Source organism: Vipera berus (assembly GCF_964194415.1).
Source record: "Vipera berus genome assembly, chromosome: 13".
Classification (NCBI taxonomy): domain Eukaryota; kingdom Metazoa; phylum Chordata; class Lepidosauria; order Squamata; family Viperidae; genus Vipera; species Vipera berus.
Genome location: NC_138216.1, coordinates 111,649 through 126,696, shown reverse-complemented (window position 1 = coordinate 126,696; position 15,048 = coordinate 111,649). Strand labels below are relative to the sequence as shown.

Genomic DNA, 15,048 nt, shown 5'->3' with positions numbered 1-15,048 from the left:
TTGGAAAAGGAGGGGCTGATGCAGCCAGACTCCCTCCCAATGGATCCACTTAATTTGGCAGGAGGAATGTGGGGGGAAAAAAACCCTTTCCTTCTGGTGTGCTGGATGAAAATGAAGGCAGCCAGGCAGTGCAATATCTGGCTGAAGAGGAGGTTGTCTGATAGAACTGGGGCCTTTCTGAACCTTGGGAAATGTAGCTTCATCTCGTGGCACACTTGGGAGTAATGAGCAGAAAGGAAATAGGTCCTTCTGGAGCCCAGATAATGGCTGGGGATTAAGGCAATTCAGGGGGACTGAAGGCAGGAGCATCCATGGTGGATGCAGGATCACTATCCAAGCCCCACCACTTCTGCCCTGCATCCACCACCTTGCCTCCAGACGTGAAACCATTGGCCAATGAAAATAGGTTAGGAAAGAGCTTTCTTCTCAGAAAAGAGTGCCACACATCCTGGACTGCCGTGTTTGCACTCAGGTATGAATAGCACTTTATTGATACACGAAGACTCCCGGTAAGTTCTTTTTTCAAGCACAGACTCCCTTTCTGGGTGGGTAGAGGGCAGCAAATGTAGGAATCCTTGGCCAGGGTGGCCCAGGATTGGGTCAAATTTTCTCTGTATAGCAACGGAGCCCGTTTCCGAAGGCAGAAGAATCAGGTCTCTGAACAGTCTCCAGCTCTGAGGGACAAAGTAGCTGGTGCTGCCTGTCAGACCCATCCCCACCCCCCCACCCCGCGCTGTTTTTGTAGCCTCTAGGGAGCCCTGGGGTCATTCGCCTGTCCTTGTGTTAACTTGCACTTAAAAGAGCCTTGGTTCAGGGTCGATGTGGAATCACTGCAGCGGATAAAGAAAATTCAACTTAATTTTAAATTAAAAATGCAAACACGGATATATCATCGTCTCAGGAAAAGCTCTATCAACTGCTGGTCGCAATATCCTATTATTTACATTCCATCGAACCATCTGTGGCATTTTAAAGCTTTTTTAAAAGGAGCAGCTTCCTTTCACATCTTTAATTAAAGTATTTTCAGCTCAATTAAAAATAACGCTTGCGTTGGTTAAAAGGGAAAAGGACTCGTCAGCCAGAGCGGGTCTAGTGGAAGCGGTTCATCTAAGCAAGCGAGGCGAGGGGGTGGGAGGGGGCACATCGGTGTAACAGTCGCCTGTTGCCTGGATGGGCAGGAAGCATTTCTGGAGGGCAAAGGGATCGCGCGGATCTGCGGCCGCGAGTCCCTGCCCGTCCTGCTTGGATGGCCGGCGGGAGGCGCCCGGGCGAGGCCACAGGCAAGTTGCGACCAAACGCCCCGGAAGACCACGGGGAGAGGAGCGGGGCTCTCTCGGACAAAGACGGGAACCCTCCCGGAAAGGGAGCTGCCCGCCGTCCCCTTCCGGCTGGGCTGCGTACCAACGAGACGCGGGCGGAAGCGGCGGCCGGCCGGCCGGCCGAGTCAGCCGCTTCCGGCGTGGATCCGCGCGCTATGCCGCTGCACAAGGTGCCGCCGCGGTTGTGGGACTCGCTGCGCTTGCAGCGCGGCATCCTCGCCCGGCTGCCGCCCCACTACCTGCGGGCCTTGCGCGAGGACGCCGCCGCGCCGCCCCCTGCCGTCCACTGGAGGCCGCCCGCCGGCGAGTACGTGCGCCGCCCGGGGCCCCTGGAGGGCGTGCGGCAGCAGGTGGTGCCGGTGCCCGTCTACTTCCCTCCCGAGAGCCAGGAGGGGCTGTGGGGCGGCGAGGGCTGGGTGACGGGCTACCGCTACGCCCACGACGACAAGGTGGGTCCACGGGCCTCCGCTTGGAGCAGACCGGGGGCGCTTGCCCCTCTGCTGGGGGGGGGTGTGTGTACTCCTGCGCCTTGCCTCCCTGGCTCCATCTCCTTCCTTGGTGCTTTCAGCTCTCGAAGCGGTTGAAGAAGGTGTGGAAGCCGCAGATTTTCAATCGTGAATTCTACAGCGAGATCCTAGACAAGAAGTTGAGAATTGCTGTCACCATGAGGACGCTGGAGCAGATTGACAAAGCTTTCGGCTTTGACTTCTACATCTTAAAGGTTTGCAGCTGGTTTTGGAACTTTCCTTCCCAGCTCTGGTCAGTGCATGGTGGCAACAACTTGAGACTGTGCAGGTCCTCCTCTGACCGATGGGGTTGTGGTTGCCCACAGGGCCACCTCTAAGACATAAGGTACACAGTAGCGTTTCATCTTTTCCATTTACAGACCCCAAAGTCTGAGTTGTGTTCCAAATTGGGCATGGACCTGAAGCGCACTTTGCTTTTGAGACTGGCACGCAAGGACCCTTCTCTCCACCCAGATGATCCAGCCAAGAGGGAGGCTGTTTATAACAAATACAAGGTGACTCTCCTTTACAAGAGCGTCTAGGGAGGCCTATGGGTGATTTCTTGCTGCAGGGTGCATTTTTTTCACCATCTGTTCTTGGGAACAGGTATTGTGCAAGAGAATAATGGAGAGGGAAGTGCTATCTTTGTAACTTTTGGATACAGTTACACATTTCTTGGAAAAGAGCTTCCGTTCCAATAGTCTATTGTGTTGGCATGTAGCTTCCCCTGCTAGAGATTTTCCTCATATGTTTACCCATATCTGCACTTTTTCCATAATCATAGCTATCTGGCTTCTCAGTAAGTTTCTGTGCTGCAGTTTAACAATCTGAACTTTGCCTACAGGAGTTTGTCATTCCAGAAGAAGAGGCTGAATGGATTGGACTGAGTTTGGAGGAAGCTGTGGAGAAGCAGAGAGTCCTGGAGAAGAAGGTACATGGCTTAACCACATCACAAAGGGATTGTGCCAGTGATGTTGGCAGGCTAGTCCTTGCACTTCCTTGATCGTGCAACATCTGCCTAGATAGAATATCTACCTACTCATAACCAATAACCAGTTGCATTCTCAATTGCATTTCTTTCCATTGATTCAGTATATCTTTTGAGAATGAGAGCTTTCAGGAGTCCCTCAGTCAGGCTGAGACCAGTCCTCATGAGGTGCTGTTAGTTGAAATCAAGGGCAGTTGTAAGACTCACCCTTTGTATTTGTATTTTCCTAGGACCCTGTTCCCCTGTTCAGAGTTTATGCAGAAGAACTGATCCTACACCTCCAAAAACAGCAGAAGGCTTAACAAGGAAAAGTTAACAGAGCTTTGAGAATGTTCTGCTCTCTTTGGTTTCTCCCATGAATGTCAAATACAGCAGGACTGAATACCAAGAAGCTTTCTTAGGCCTAATTAGTGAATCAGAGGAATGGATTGATAAAGGTCTTTCTTGTTATTTGGCATTTGGGAGAGCGAGCAATCCTGAACTGCATTATCCCCTTTTTCACTATGCTTATTACCCAGCACCAATAAAGAAGACTTGTTTCATCTGCTGCCAAGACTGTGTTTTTGTCTTCATCTGCTGAGACTTTGTACCTGCAACTTGCTTTGGCACTTTAGATCTTAGCCTGGACATCAAGTAAAGTGGGTAATTGACACAATGGTCCCTCAGTAGCCATCTTTGTAAAAAGACGGGGATGGGACCAGTGGCTCTCATGGACATGTCATTTTCCTGCTTTTTGGCCAGAGAAGCAAGTATTTGCATTATAAAACAACATGAACAAAGTCACTGCCCCTGAAGTAAACAAATCACCTTCTTTTTTGAATAGTTTCTGTCTGTGCAAGAGACTTAAAGCAGGGCAGAAAGAGGAAAAGAATAATAGCTTCTATTACTGAAAGGGCACATTTACACAATTATTAATGTAGCCACTAATCTACCAATGGAACAAAGAATGTGTTGGTACAAAGAAGCAACTGGTTCACGAGCTACACCGTCCATTTCCTATTGATTGCTTTATGGCTGTGCACCCCTGGGTCTCAATCTGGAATGTTGTGCAGCTGTCCCACCCTTTCATCCAGGACCCAACCCTGCTCCCAATCCTCTACAACGGTTGGAGGAGGAGGAGGAGAGAACTGGCAAGACAGCTGCCAAACAGAGGTAAGCAGGAAGGAGGGAAGGAGCCACTTTGGTAGTGCTGGCGCTCTGGCTTATGTCAGGAACCCCTCACTCTTCCCTGGGCCCCACTGAGCTGCCTTTTGAGGGTAGAGCCTGCCAGAGAAAACAGTGCTGGGAACTTGAGCGCCCCTTGCCGCTGCTCCAGTTCTGCGTGCCCCAGGCCATTTGCACGCTGCCTCCTGGCCCAGGGATCTCCCCTGCGGGTTTGGAAGGCCAGGAAGCCAGAAGAGAAAGATGAGAGGCTGGGATGAGGGACCGGTTGGTATTCTCTCTGTCCATGGTGGGAAAGCCCCTCCTTGGCTGGCAGAAGCAACACATAATATTTTGGCAGTGTAGACAAGTTTCTAACTCCCCCCACCCCAATCCTCTCTTCAAGCTTCTGAGGCTGGATAGGCTAGGTTTCTGGTCAGAAAGGCCATTGAGATGGATTCCTGTTCAGACGAAATAAAAGCTTGTTCATTCCCAAGTGACACTGGAGTAAGCTTGAGTAGTGCTTGGATCAGTTGTCGGAATTTTTTAATCAAAATTAGTCAATGTAATAGTAACAATATGAACACAATTGAAAGGAACCTTGGAGATCTTATAGTCCAACCCCCTGCTCAAGTAGGAGATGGCCTTATACCAATCCAGACAAGTGGCTGTCCAATCTCTTCTTAAACGCTTCCAGTGATGGAGCCCCCACAACTTTTGGAGGCAAACCCACTGATCGTTCTGTCAGAAAATTTCTCCTTAGATCTAGGTTGGATTTCTCTTTAATGATCTTCCACCTGTTACTTCTTGTACTGCCCTCTGGGGCTTTGGAGAATAGGATGATCTCCCCTCTTCCCTGTGACAGTCTTTTAAATATTGGAAGAGTGTTATGTCACCCAAATCTTCCTGTTCCTCAGTCTACTCTAGACATACCCAGTTCCTGAAGCTGTCCATCCTATCCCCCCTAATAATTTCTGTTGTTCTTCTCTGCGCTTTCTAGTGTCACATCTTTTTTTGAATTGTTGTGACCAAAACTGGACATAGGATTCCAGGTGTGGTCTTACTAGTGCAGTATGAGGTAGTATCAACTTCCTGTGAGCTGGATGCTGTCCCTCTATGGAGGCAGCCTAGGACTGCGGGGGCCCCTTGGGCGGCTTAAGCGGCTGCCCACCAACCATCCCGCCCAGTTACCGCCGCGGAGCCACAGGGAAATCGCGGAAGGTTTTCCTCCCTTGGCTCCCACCCGCCCGGCCGCCGCCGCCGCCGCTTCCACCTCCTGGCCGCCGGGGGCGCTGCTGGGCCGCCGCTCCCCGCGGAAGGGCGGACGCGAGGGCGAGGCGCTGCCGAGCGTCGGCTGAGCTGAGCTGGGCCGGGCCGGGCCGGGCGGGCAGCGCTCCAGGGGCCATGGGGGGCCGGCGCCCGGCGCCTTCTCGCGCCGCTCCCGTCTCAGCTTCGCCTGGGCCGCGGCGCCTACGCGCCGCACTCTGCTGAGCGTCCCGGGCCTCGTCCCGTCTCCCTCCCCGTCCGCGGGGGATCCGGGCGCGACCCCACGTGCGCGGCCTGACCGCCGCCGCCGCCGCCGCCGCTCTCGCCGGCCGGGCGGACAAAAGGAGCAGGCGGCGCGGCGGCTTCGGCCTCGGTCTGGCGCGAGCGGCGGGCCCGGCCTGGGGTGGCGGGGAGCGGGTCGCCCGGGCGGCTTCTGCGACGGCCGCGGGAGGAGCGCCCCTTCTCGCCTCTGGCGGGCCTTCCCCGCGGTTGCAGCCGGAGCTCCCCGCTCCTGCTGGCGCGCTGAGCCGGGCCGCCGCCGGGACGGCCGGTTCCCGTCCGCGAGATGAGCGCGCAGGAGAAAGGCTTCCCGCTGGACCTCGGTGGCGGCTTCACCGAGGACGCGCCCAGGCCCCCGGTCCCCGGGGAAGAGGGCGACCTCGTTTCCGCGGACCCGCGGCCCGCCGGCCACGGCTTTTCTGCCGGGAAGGGCGACGGAGGGAAAGCCGAGACGATCACCGCCACCCCGCGGCGTCCGGACCTGGATCTGGGCTATGAGCCGGAGGGCAGCGCTTCCCCGACGCCGCCTTACTTGCGATGGGCAGAGTCCTTACACTCCTTGCTGGACGATCAAGACGGCATCCACCTTTTCCGGACCTTTCTGAAACAGGAGAGCTGCGTAGATTTGCTGGACTTCTGGTTTGCCTGCAGCGGCTTCCGGAAGCTGGCGCCCTGCGATTCCAACGAGGAGAAAAGGTTAAAGCTGGCCAAAGCCATTTACAAGAAATACATTCTTGACAATAACGGAATCGTATCCCGGCAGGTCAAGCCAGCCACTAAAAGCTTCATCAAAGACTGTGTTCTGAAGCAACTTATTGACCCGGCCATGTTTGACCAGGCGCAGATGGAAATCCAGTCCATGATTGAGGAGAATACCTACCCCTTGTTCCTGAAGTCGGATATTTATTTGGAGTACACGAGGACAGGTGGGGAGAGCCCCAAAGTGCACAGCGATCAGAGTTCAGGGTCTGGGACGGGGAAGGGCCTGCCTGGGTACCTGCCCACCTTGAACGAGGATGAGGAGTGGAAATGTGACCAAGACATCACAGAAAGAGAGGAGGGGCAGATGGCAACTGATCCGGAGTCTGCCTCGTCCAGCAGATTCACCCAGAAGCTTCTTCTGGAGACAGCCACCCAGCCAGGCCCCAGGATCAGGCATTACAGCGAGGGGAGGGAGTTCAGGTGAGAGCCACAGTCCAAGGATGCCTTTGTTTACAGTCTGCTTTTGTCCATCTGGCTGCAGGCGCTGGGGGCTGCAGTGTTGTTGCAGGAGAGGAGGCGAAGGTGCTTGCAGCTGGGAGGTGGGGAGAATACTGTAGGTGCACATCTGTCAGACCATCTGTTTGTCTTCTCAGTCCAGACTGACCATCCTGGCTGCCAGAAAGCAGTTCACCTTTGCAGCTGGGACACTCTTGAACCATGAAGCTCACTCTGTTTGTTTTTAGTCATCCAGGCATCCTGGTGCCTTCTTTGGGATGTCAGGTCAAGCAAGCGAAGGGCAAGGAATTTTATTGCAGGGTTATAATGCAAGGCCTCTGGCTGCAGACAGACAACTGCTTCCTTTTTAAGACATAGGTGACTAGGGAGTTTTGAGCTAGGTAGTCCAGCTTTTGTACCTGTTTCTGCCTCTCACTTCACAAAGAGAGAGTTTACCCAAACCAAGGAGTTTATTAAAGTCAACATACAAGGTGAATTGTGTAAGAAGACAACACAGAAAATAGATAAAGAGGGTTAATAATGACTAAAAATGCAGCTCGAAATCTCCTCATCCCTACTTCTAGTTCTGAGTTGGCTTTCAATTTAAATCTCCCTGTTTTCTCTTGGATGTTATCAAGCTAATTTTCTAAAAAAGGGCAAACTCCAGATTTCTCCCAACTGCCTAGAGACTATAAGTTTCTTTTTTTTTTCTTTGCCAAAATTCCCTTTTTCCCTTGCAAAAATTAAACACACTAGAGATCTGAAATAAAATTCATCTAATACCAAATATGTGTTACAGTATATATCAGGATTTGGGTGACAGCCCTTTTTCCTCCGAGTTAAAAGGCAGCTGAAGGGCTGAGAAAAGGAGGAAATGTTTTTTGGTGGTTATTTTATTTACATGAGAAAATGCTTACAGGTGCTGGAGTTCTTTACACAAAAGGTTGAATCATTCTGGACAAGGATTTCATAGGGCAAAGATGAGGAAATCCTCAGAATCAATCAGAAAGATGTTTCTTACGTCTTGCTCAGAAAAGCCATTCTCCTTCTCATTCAAAGACCCCCCTGTTGGAGATTCAGGCTCCGCCAAGCTCAATTTTGTAAAACTGTCAGTAACTCTTTTTGCTTTTGTATAATATTTAAGAGACCCAGTAAAGACAATTACAAAATTTTGTAAACATTACTGCACCTTTTACAATAGTTTTTGCTCTTTTCTGAGTCTGGTTGCAGGTGTTTCATTACCCAACTAGGCAACATCAGTCAAGTAAGTGGAGGCAAGCCAGTAAACCCCACACTTGCACTGATGTTGTTACCTTGTTAGGTAGTGAAACATTTCAAGCAAACGACTAAACTTAGAAAGTACCAAGGACTCCATAAAAGTCTTACATGCTTAAAAAAAATGAGACGTCTTTAGTGGGGACATCATAATGTTTGGAAGATCGGTTTATAATGTGGACACTTGCCCTTCCTTCCTTCCTTCCTTCCATCCATCCATCCCATTTATTTGCCACCCATCTTGTGATCCAAGGTGACTCTGTTTTGCCCTCCCCTGACATACTGGTCGGCATGAATGGATTTTGTTGGCGACAGTCTTCCCAGCATGGATGTAAGTGCTGTGGGGTTCTGGGCATTGCTTGGTTTTCTCTTGGCAGGTCTGGGCCTTGGAGAGAGGCAGGGCATCCGTATTATGTCAACACCGGCTATGCCCTGGCACCAGCCACCAGCGCCAATGACAGTGAGCAGCACAGCATGTCCAGTGACGCTGACACCATGTCACTGACTGATAGCAGCCTGTGAGTACTTGGGAAGGGGGGAGTGGAATGGAAGGTGGGAGGGTGTCTCTGGGAGCAGATTTTCAGTCCTTCCAGCAGTTCTTCTAAACCTGGGCCCATGCCCGCAGCAGCCATCTTTAGAAAGGCAACTGTATTGCTTATAAAAATCTCTCCTGGCCCCCTACCGGTCTGGAAACAGAGCGTTACAGGAGCTGGTAAGATAATGGAGGGAGGGCATTTGCGATGGGAGGGGGCCAAGCTCCTGGTGGGACTTCCTGTCCTGAGCAAGTGGGAGGAAGGTGCTGCTTGGGCAGAAGAGCTCTGGGGCTGCTGAACGGGGGTTCGGGCTCTCCACCGAGCAGCCTTTAGCTTATGCCTTGTGGCTTCCTTACGGCAGAGACGGGGTTCCCCCTTACCGGCTGCGCAAACAGCATCGCAGAGAGATGCAAGAAAGTGCCAAAGCAAATGGACGTGTGCCACTACCTCACATTCCAGTAAGGGGGCGAGAGCGCTCTGGGGGTGGGGGGGTGGAGGCTATGTTTCCGAGGGTCTTCCTTTCCTGGCCTCTAGCAAGGAACAAGCAGGTGGTTTGGGGCCTGAGGGCACAGAGCCAGACTGAGTCCAACCCAGTTAGAAAGTTGCTTCCCACCTTGGAGCCCCTTTTTCTCCCCCACAGGCCCTTCCCAGCTGGTGCAGTTAGCCCCTCCAAACCTGACCTCCCACCTGCCAAAAAAAATAATCTGCCTGGATTTTTTGTTGGTGCCAGAGGAAGCTTATGGGTTGTCTTGGTGGAGTCCGTTGGTGTGCCTGGAGTCTCATGTGTCCACTTGGAGTGGGGAGGGAGTTTTGGCGATTATCCGACCAGTGACTTCTGCTCTCTGTCTCTGGAAATTTCTGTCCCCAAGCAAGTTCTTACAGGCAAGGCACAGGTCAGCCGATGCCCCTCATTTCAGCCCCTTTGTGGAAACTTCCCAGTGTCTGAGAAGTTCCTGCTGCTTGGGAGTAAATTTCTGGGAGGCTGGTGGCTTTGAGCAACAGCTGGCAAGGCCTCAGAAGCAGATGGGAGGAAATGATGAGCTGGCCATTACCGCTCCGGAGAGGCTTCCGTGCAGGGGAGTCGATGGGACCAGGCAGAATGAGAAAGGCCATTTTTCTGCCTCAGCACAAAGATCAAGAGGAAAACAATCCCCTGATCCTAAGACTGGGAGGGAGGAGGGCCAGGTCGCTTTGCACACTGGTGCTTCTTTCGTGCAGCGTACTTACCGAATGCCAAAGGACATCCACGTTGAACCCCAGAAATTTGCTGCCGAACTGATCAACCGCCTGGAGGAAGTATTGAGGGACCGGGAAGCAGAGGCCAAGCTGGAGGAGCGCCTGAAGCGTGTCCGAGCCGTGAGTGGAGCTGCTGCCTTTGCCATGCCCCCAGTTCTCGGAGGAGAGGGGCAGCTGCCTGGGGACTCCAGAGAAGCCAGGTGGGGTGGGGAAAGGAGGAGCTGGGCCTGAAAATCCAGAGCCATTGCCCTGGATGGGAGGCCTTGCTTATTTTCGAAGTGACTGACTCTGCTGAATCCCCTTGTTGCTGGGTGATGGGAGCTGCCATCCTCTCCCTGGGCTTCAGGCCTTTGCCACCTCCTCTGGGTCCTCTGCCCGTGTTGCGTTGTGCCCTGACCTGACTGTGTCTTGTGACAGGAGGAAGAAGGGGAAGATGCAGACCTCCCCTTGGGTTCGTCCCTCATGAGCCACAAGCTGCCCCCCCCGCAGCTCTTGCCCCACTTTGCCCCCCGCTATGCTGAGCTCCAGGCGCACGATGCTCACGAAGAGAACCCCGAGAGCATTCTGGATGAGCACGTGCAACGGGTGATGAAAACCCCCGGCTGCCAATCCCCCAAACCCCGATCTCCGGACAGCGGGCTTGTCGGCAAACTACATGGCCTGATTGGGTCTGTCCCGCTGGGCCACGGCAAGCATGCCAGCAAGTCGGGGCTGAAGCTGGAGACCGCCAATCTTTACCACCACAAGCATGTGTATCACCACGTGGTCCATCACCATGGTGGTCTGAAGGCCAAGGAGACAATGGAGGAGACAACCGGCCAGCGTATGCAGGGCCCTTTCGCCTGGAGTGTGGATCCTCACAGCTGCGCCACCAAGTCGCGGGCCTATGGGGAGAACATGGGCCTGGCCTCGGGTCCTCTGGATGTCATGGCCTACAGGTGAATTTGGCCATTATTTGTTAGATTTATATTTCATCTTTCTCTAGGAGTTTGAGGCAGCTTAAATGGATATCTCCCTTCATTTTATCCCTCTTAACAACAACCTTGTGAGGTAGGTGGGGGCTGAGAGAACTTGCTGGTCCAAAGTGTTCCAGGGAGTTTCCAAGGCTGAGGATGGGCGTGATTTCAGCCCCTCGGCACTCCACTAGAGTCCTTGAGATCAGCAGCTGCAGAGTGGAAGAACGAGAGACCCAGACAAGAGGTTTAAGCCCCTCTGCTCTTGTGTGTGGGGTCATGCTGCTTCCGTCTTAGCTGAAGACCTGCAAGAGGGGGTGGGGGTGCAGAAGTTGCCCTCAGCTTCTCAGGGCAGAGCTGGTGTGCTATTGTGAGAACCAGAGTGCAGCAGAGTCAAGGCCAGGCTGGCCCCAGGAATGTCTGTTTCTTCCCGTGCTTTGGGAGAAGCAACGAGAGGAAGATCTTGCTTCTCTCTCCTCTTCTGGCTAGTGGGAAAGCTGGCTTGCTGTCCAAGCGGAGTGCCAAGAAGTCTGACCCTGGGAAAAATGACGGCGCCAGCCACGATGTGCCTGGCTCTCCAGAAGACCTGGAAAGGAACCAGAAGATCATGCAGTGGATCATAGAAGGCGAAAAGGAAATCAGCAGGCACCGGAAGACTACCCATGGGTGAGTGGGGTCAGGAGGGGAAAGACACATGGAACCCCAATGTTGGCAAATGGTAGAGGTGGCAAGTCTGCATGTGGCTGTGAGGCTGTGGTGAAGGCGCCGTCTGGGGGAAAAGGTGAAATGAGCGTCTGGTGCTGGGACTCAGGTTGGCAGAACAGCAGCTCTGGGCTGCCTCCCTGCTGCTTGATTCCTCCACCCCGACCCACCACCGGAGCAGCAAACGAGGTGCCGTAGCCTCCTCTTCCCAGATGCTTCAGCAAAGAACAGGCTGTATTGCTTGATTTCTGGCATTTGTTATTGCCCAGACTGGGCTCTGGAGGGATGGGCTTGCTCTGTACTGCAGGAGGTAGAAAGAAGAGAACCAGCTCTCAGATTCATCCTCCTCTCAGCTTCTCTTGGGGGAGTCCTTGGAAGCCTCCACAAAGTACACTGCAGACCCTTTGCAGATCCCTGCCCCCCCCCCCCCGCCGCCTCCCATGTCTTGAGTGGGGAGGACGTCTTCTCGTCAAGTGGAAGAAGAGACAGAAGCACCTGCTGCTGCTGTCTGCCTTGGGTTCGGGAACTCGGGGGATGGCAAGGCAGCCCCCTTCTGACAGGCAGCCGGAGTTTAGGATTCTTTATCCAGCAGTTCTGCTTTATTTATTTCTGTTATCTGTGGTGTGCTGCAGTTGTCCTGGGACACTCCGTCAATTTCTTGTTTGTTTTCTTTGAAGCTCATCGGGTACAAAGAAGCAACTGGCTCACGAGCCATCCCGCCCGGTTCCCGTTGATCGCCCTATGGCTGTGCACCCCTGGGTCTCATTCCGGAATGTTGTGCAGCCGTCCCACCCTTTCATCCAGGACCCAACCATGCCCCCTAACCCTGCTCCCAACCCTCTGACACAGCTGGAGGAAGCCCGACGGCGGCTGGAGGAGGAGGAGAAGAGAACCAGCAAACCAGCTGCCAAACAGAGGTAAAGCAGGAGGGAGGGAAGGGGGAGCCCCTTCGGTAGTGCTGGAGCTCTGGCTTATCCTAGGAACCCCTCACTCTCCCCTGGGCCTTTTGAGGGTAGAGCTGGGCCAGGCCCACTTCAGCGCCGGGAACATGAGGAGCGCCCCCTGCTGCTGCGTGTCCCAGGCCATCTCTCTGCTGCCTCCTGGCCCAGGGATCTCCCCTGCGACTTTGGAGGGCCAGGAAGCCAGAAGGTGAGAGGCTGGGAAGAGGGACTGGTTGGTCGCTTTCTCTCCGCCCTCGGCTGTAGCTATGGTGGGAAAGCCCTTCCTCTTCGCTACCAGAGGAGCTTCCGATATTCTTCTCTCCTCACCCCCCCCATTCCCCTCTCCCAAGCTTTTGAGGCTGGATAGGCTTGGTTTGTAGTCAGGAAGGCCACTGAGATGGATCCCCGATCAGAGAAATTAAGGGTAAAATAAGAGAATTATCTAAGGTCCACGTTCTTCCGATATATTCATGGTGTTATCCAGGATGGCCATTCTTCTGTCAGGGCAGTTTGGTGACAGTGCTGAATGCAGTCACCGTTTCCAACCTGGGCCTCTCGTCTGTTTTGAGGTTCTTTGGCTCCTCCCTCTTTTCTGGAATCCAGTCTGTCCTCCCCAGGCTGGCCTGGTGGTTGGAGATTGCTCTTCGGGCAAATTGCGTTTTGCAGCTTCTTTCCCCTCCCCAGTCCTGAGCCCCCTTTGGTGCAGCTGTTTCCCCACCTGCCCTCATTGGTGGCCGGCTGCTCTTGCTGAGGGGGGCCTCCCTTGCTGAGACAGCCAGGCAGGTCTGCAAGCGAAGGACCTCCTCTCTGTTTGGCCTCCTAGAATGAAGGCACCCAAGAAAGCGGGCAACAGTTTCTCCCAGCCCTGTGAGAATATTGTGGTGGCGTATTACTTCTGCGGGGAGCCGATCCCCTACCGCACCCTTGTCAAAGGCCGGGTGGTCACGCTGGGTCAGTTCAAGGAGTTGCTGACCAAGAAAGGGAATTACAGGTAAGAATGGGCAGGGAACTGGCACGGGAGGTCGGCATGCACCCATTCCTCTGGGCTTCCCTCAAGTCCTCCTTCAGCCCAGAGCAAAGCATCAGCTCTTGGGGACTGGAGACTCACCTTGGATGAACTGGGGGTTACCTGGGTTAGGGCTCAGTGTTTTCCCTCTCAAAAAGCCAGGATGAGAATTGAAAATACAAATCGTCTATGCAATCTACTTGGTTAACAGAAGTTGAGAAGTAGTTTTCTCAAACAAGTACAAAGACAAAGAAGAAAAACGGGGCTCTGATAGGCTAGATATCTGGACTGGGGTCATCACTGTAGCTTTGGTGCTTTTTAGACAGTCCTTGATGGATTTGCAATAGCCCCCTAGAAGCATCTCCCAGCTGGCCTGCTTGTGATGGTCTCTTGGTGGCAAAACCTTCTCCTCTGAATTGCCCTCCCATCCCTGTTTTAAAGGTATTACTTCAAGAAAGTCAGTGATGAGTTTGACTGTGGAGTTGTGTTTGAAGAAGTTCAAGAGGAGGATGCGGTCCTGCCCATCTTTGAAGAGAAGATAATTGGGAAGGTAGAGAAGATTGATTAACCTGGGTGAGCCAAAAGGCCTGGCAGCCACAGCGCTCTGCTTGCCTTCCCTGAGGAAGTCACAACTTTCTCCACACCATGTAGGATCCTCAGCTTGCTGCGTTAGAACATTACACAGCTATTGACAGAAGCTGCACCAAAGGCTGTCTTTGAGATGATACCTGGTTTGCAATATTACAGCCACAGGATGGTGGGCCAAGCCATAAGCTGGAGACCCCTATATGAGAGGAGGCAGAATGAACAAGGCTCTGATTTGCATTTTTCATAGGCTTGGAATGGGGCCTACTTGATAAGCGTTGCACCTTGTTCTGCTGTTATGTTCCCTAATAGGTCTTCCTGTTCAGATGCTGCCGAGGGGCAGAGGAAGACTCCAAGATGCTTAGGGCCACCCCATGCCTTGCTCTCTCATTTTCTTGCCATTCGGCAGCTGGAGGGGGAGAGAGTGGGCTTATGGCAGAAGTAGATGTCTCTTCTCCTTGCTGAACTGTGTGCTTCTCCCTCCTGTTTCACTGTTCTCCCCCTCCCCCAATGGTAGATACACACACACACACACACACAACCTGGGCTCCACGTATCCATGGCAGAGGAGATGGAGCAGCCCCCACCAGCACCCGTCCTTTGCGAATGTCACCGAGTGCCTTCCAACCTCATGCTTGTTCCCTCCCTGAGTCAGGTTCTGGCTTTCCTGGGCTCGGATTGTGTTCCACATTGGATGGACATTTTAATGTGTAGTGCCCGGCTGGAGCCGGATCTTCATTTCCCTTTTTCTGAAGGGTTCAGTTGTAGATATGTACATTTTCTAAACTAGGCTCAGGCCTCAGTGGCTGAGCAAATGGCTGGCAGTTCTGGAACTTTTTTTCACATGCTGACTTGTACAATTGATCTTTTCAAAGGTACAACAATGGAATAAAGGCCTATGTTCCAATGGTTTCTGGGTGTATGTGTGCATGCAGGGCTTTTGCAGAGTACTTGGTTCTCAAGGGAAGGGGAGGAGAGGATTGGCCAGTTGCCAAGTGAGGGTTGACTTCTGAGAGTTTGGAGCAATTTGACCTTCCTGGTAGGTGCAGACCAGGAGACCTCTGAGCCTGTGACTGAAAGGCTGAAACTCTGCTGAGTTTGGATAGTTATGTCAGAAATGTT

At 53.1% G+C, this 15,048-nt stretch overlaps 2 protein-coding genes across 5 annotated transcripts; both read left to right on the top strand.

The window, feature by feature from the left end:
• The first annotated feature begins 2 nt into the window (after window positions 1–2).
• Window positions 3–3,360, top strand: MRPL28 (mitochondrial ribosomal protein L28). Its single transcript, XM_081338463.1, has 5 exons — window positions 3–1,768; window positions 1,888–2,040; window positions 2,206–2,340; window positions 2,670–2,756; window positions 3,044–3,360. The coding sequence occupies exons 1-5, from the start codon at window positions 1,247–1,249 to the stop codon at window positions 3,113–3,115; spliced, it is 969 nt and encodes a 322-aa protein (XP_081194589.1). The 5' UTR covers window positions 3–1,246; the 3' UTR covers window positions 3,116–3,360.
• Window positions 3,361–5,227: 1,867 nt separating this feature from the next.
• Window positions 5,228–14,835, top strand: AXIN1 (axin 1). Of its 4 annotated transcripts, none has more exons than XR_014027808.1 (10): window positions 5,228–6,680; window positions 8,348–8,488; window positions 8,865–8,961; window positions 9,722–9,859; window positions 10,157–10,677; window positions 11,182–11,358; window positions 12,072–12,311; window positions 12,411–12,543; window positions 13,159–13,326; window positions 13,783–13,914. XR_014027808.1 is itself a non-coding variant. In XM_081338337.1 (10 exons), the coding sequence occupies exons 1-10, from the start codon at window positions 5,785–5,787 to the stop codon at window positions 14,389–14,391; spliced, it is 2,640 nt and encodes an 879-aa protein (XP_081194463.1). In that variant the 5' UTR covers window positions 5,228–5,784; the 3' UTR covers window positions 14,392–14,835. The 4 variants fall into 4 exon arrangements, 3 of the variants coding, with proteins under 3 accessions (XP_081194463.1, XP_081194465.1, XP_081194464.1); XM_081338337.1 differs by lacking the exon at window positions 12,411–12,543 and adding an exon at window positions 14,239–14,835 and having other exon boundaries at window positions 13,783–13,891; XM_081338339.1 differs by lacking the exon at window positions 12,411–12,543 and adding an exon at window positions 14,239–14,371.
• The last annotated feature ends 213 nt before the right edge of the window (window positions 14,836–15,048 follow it).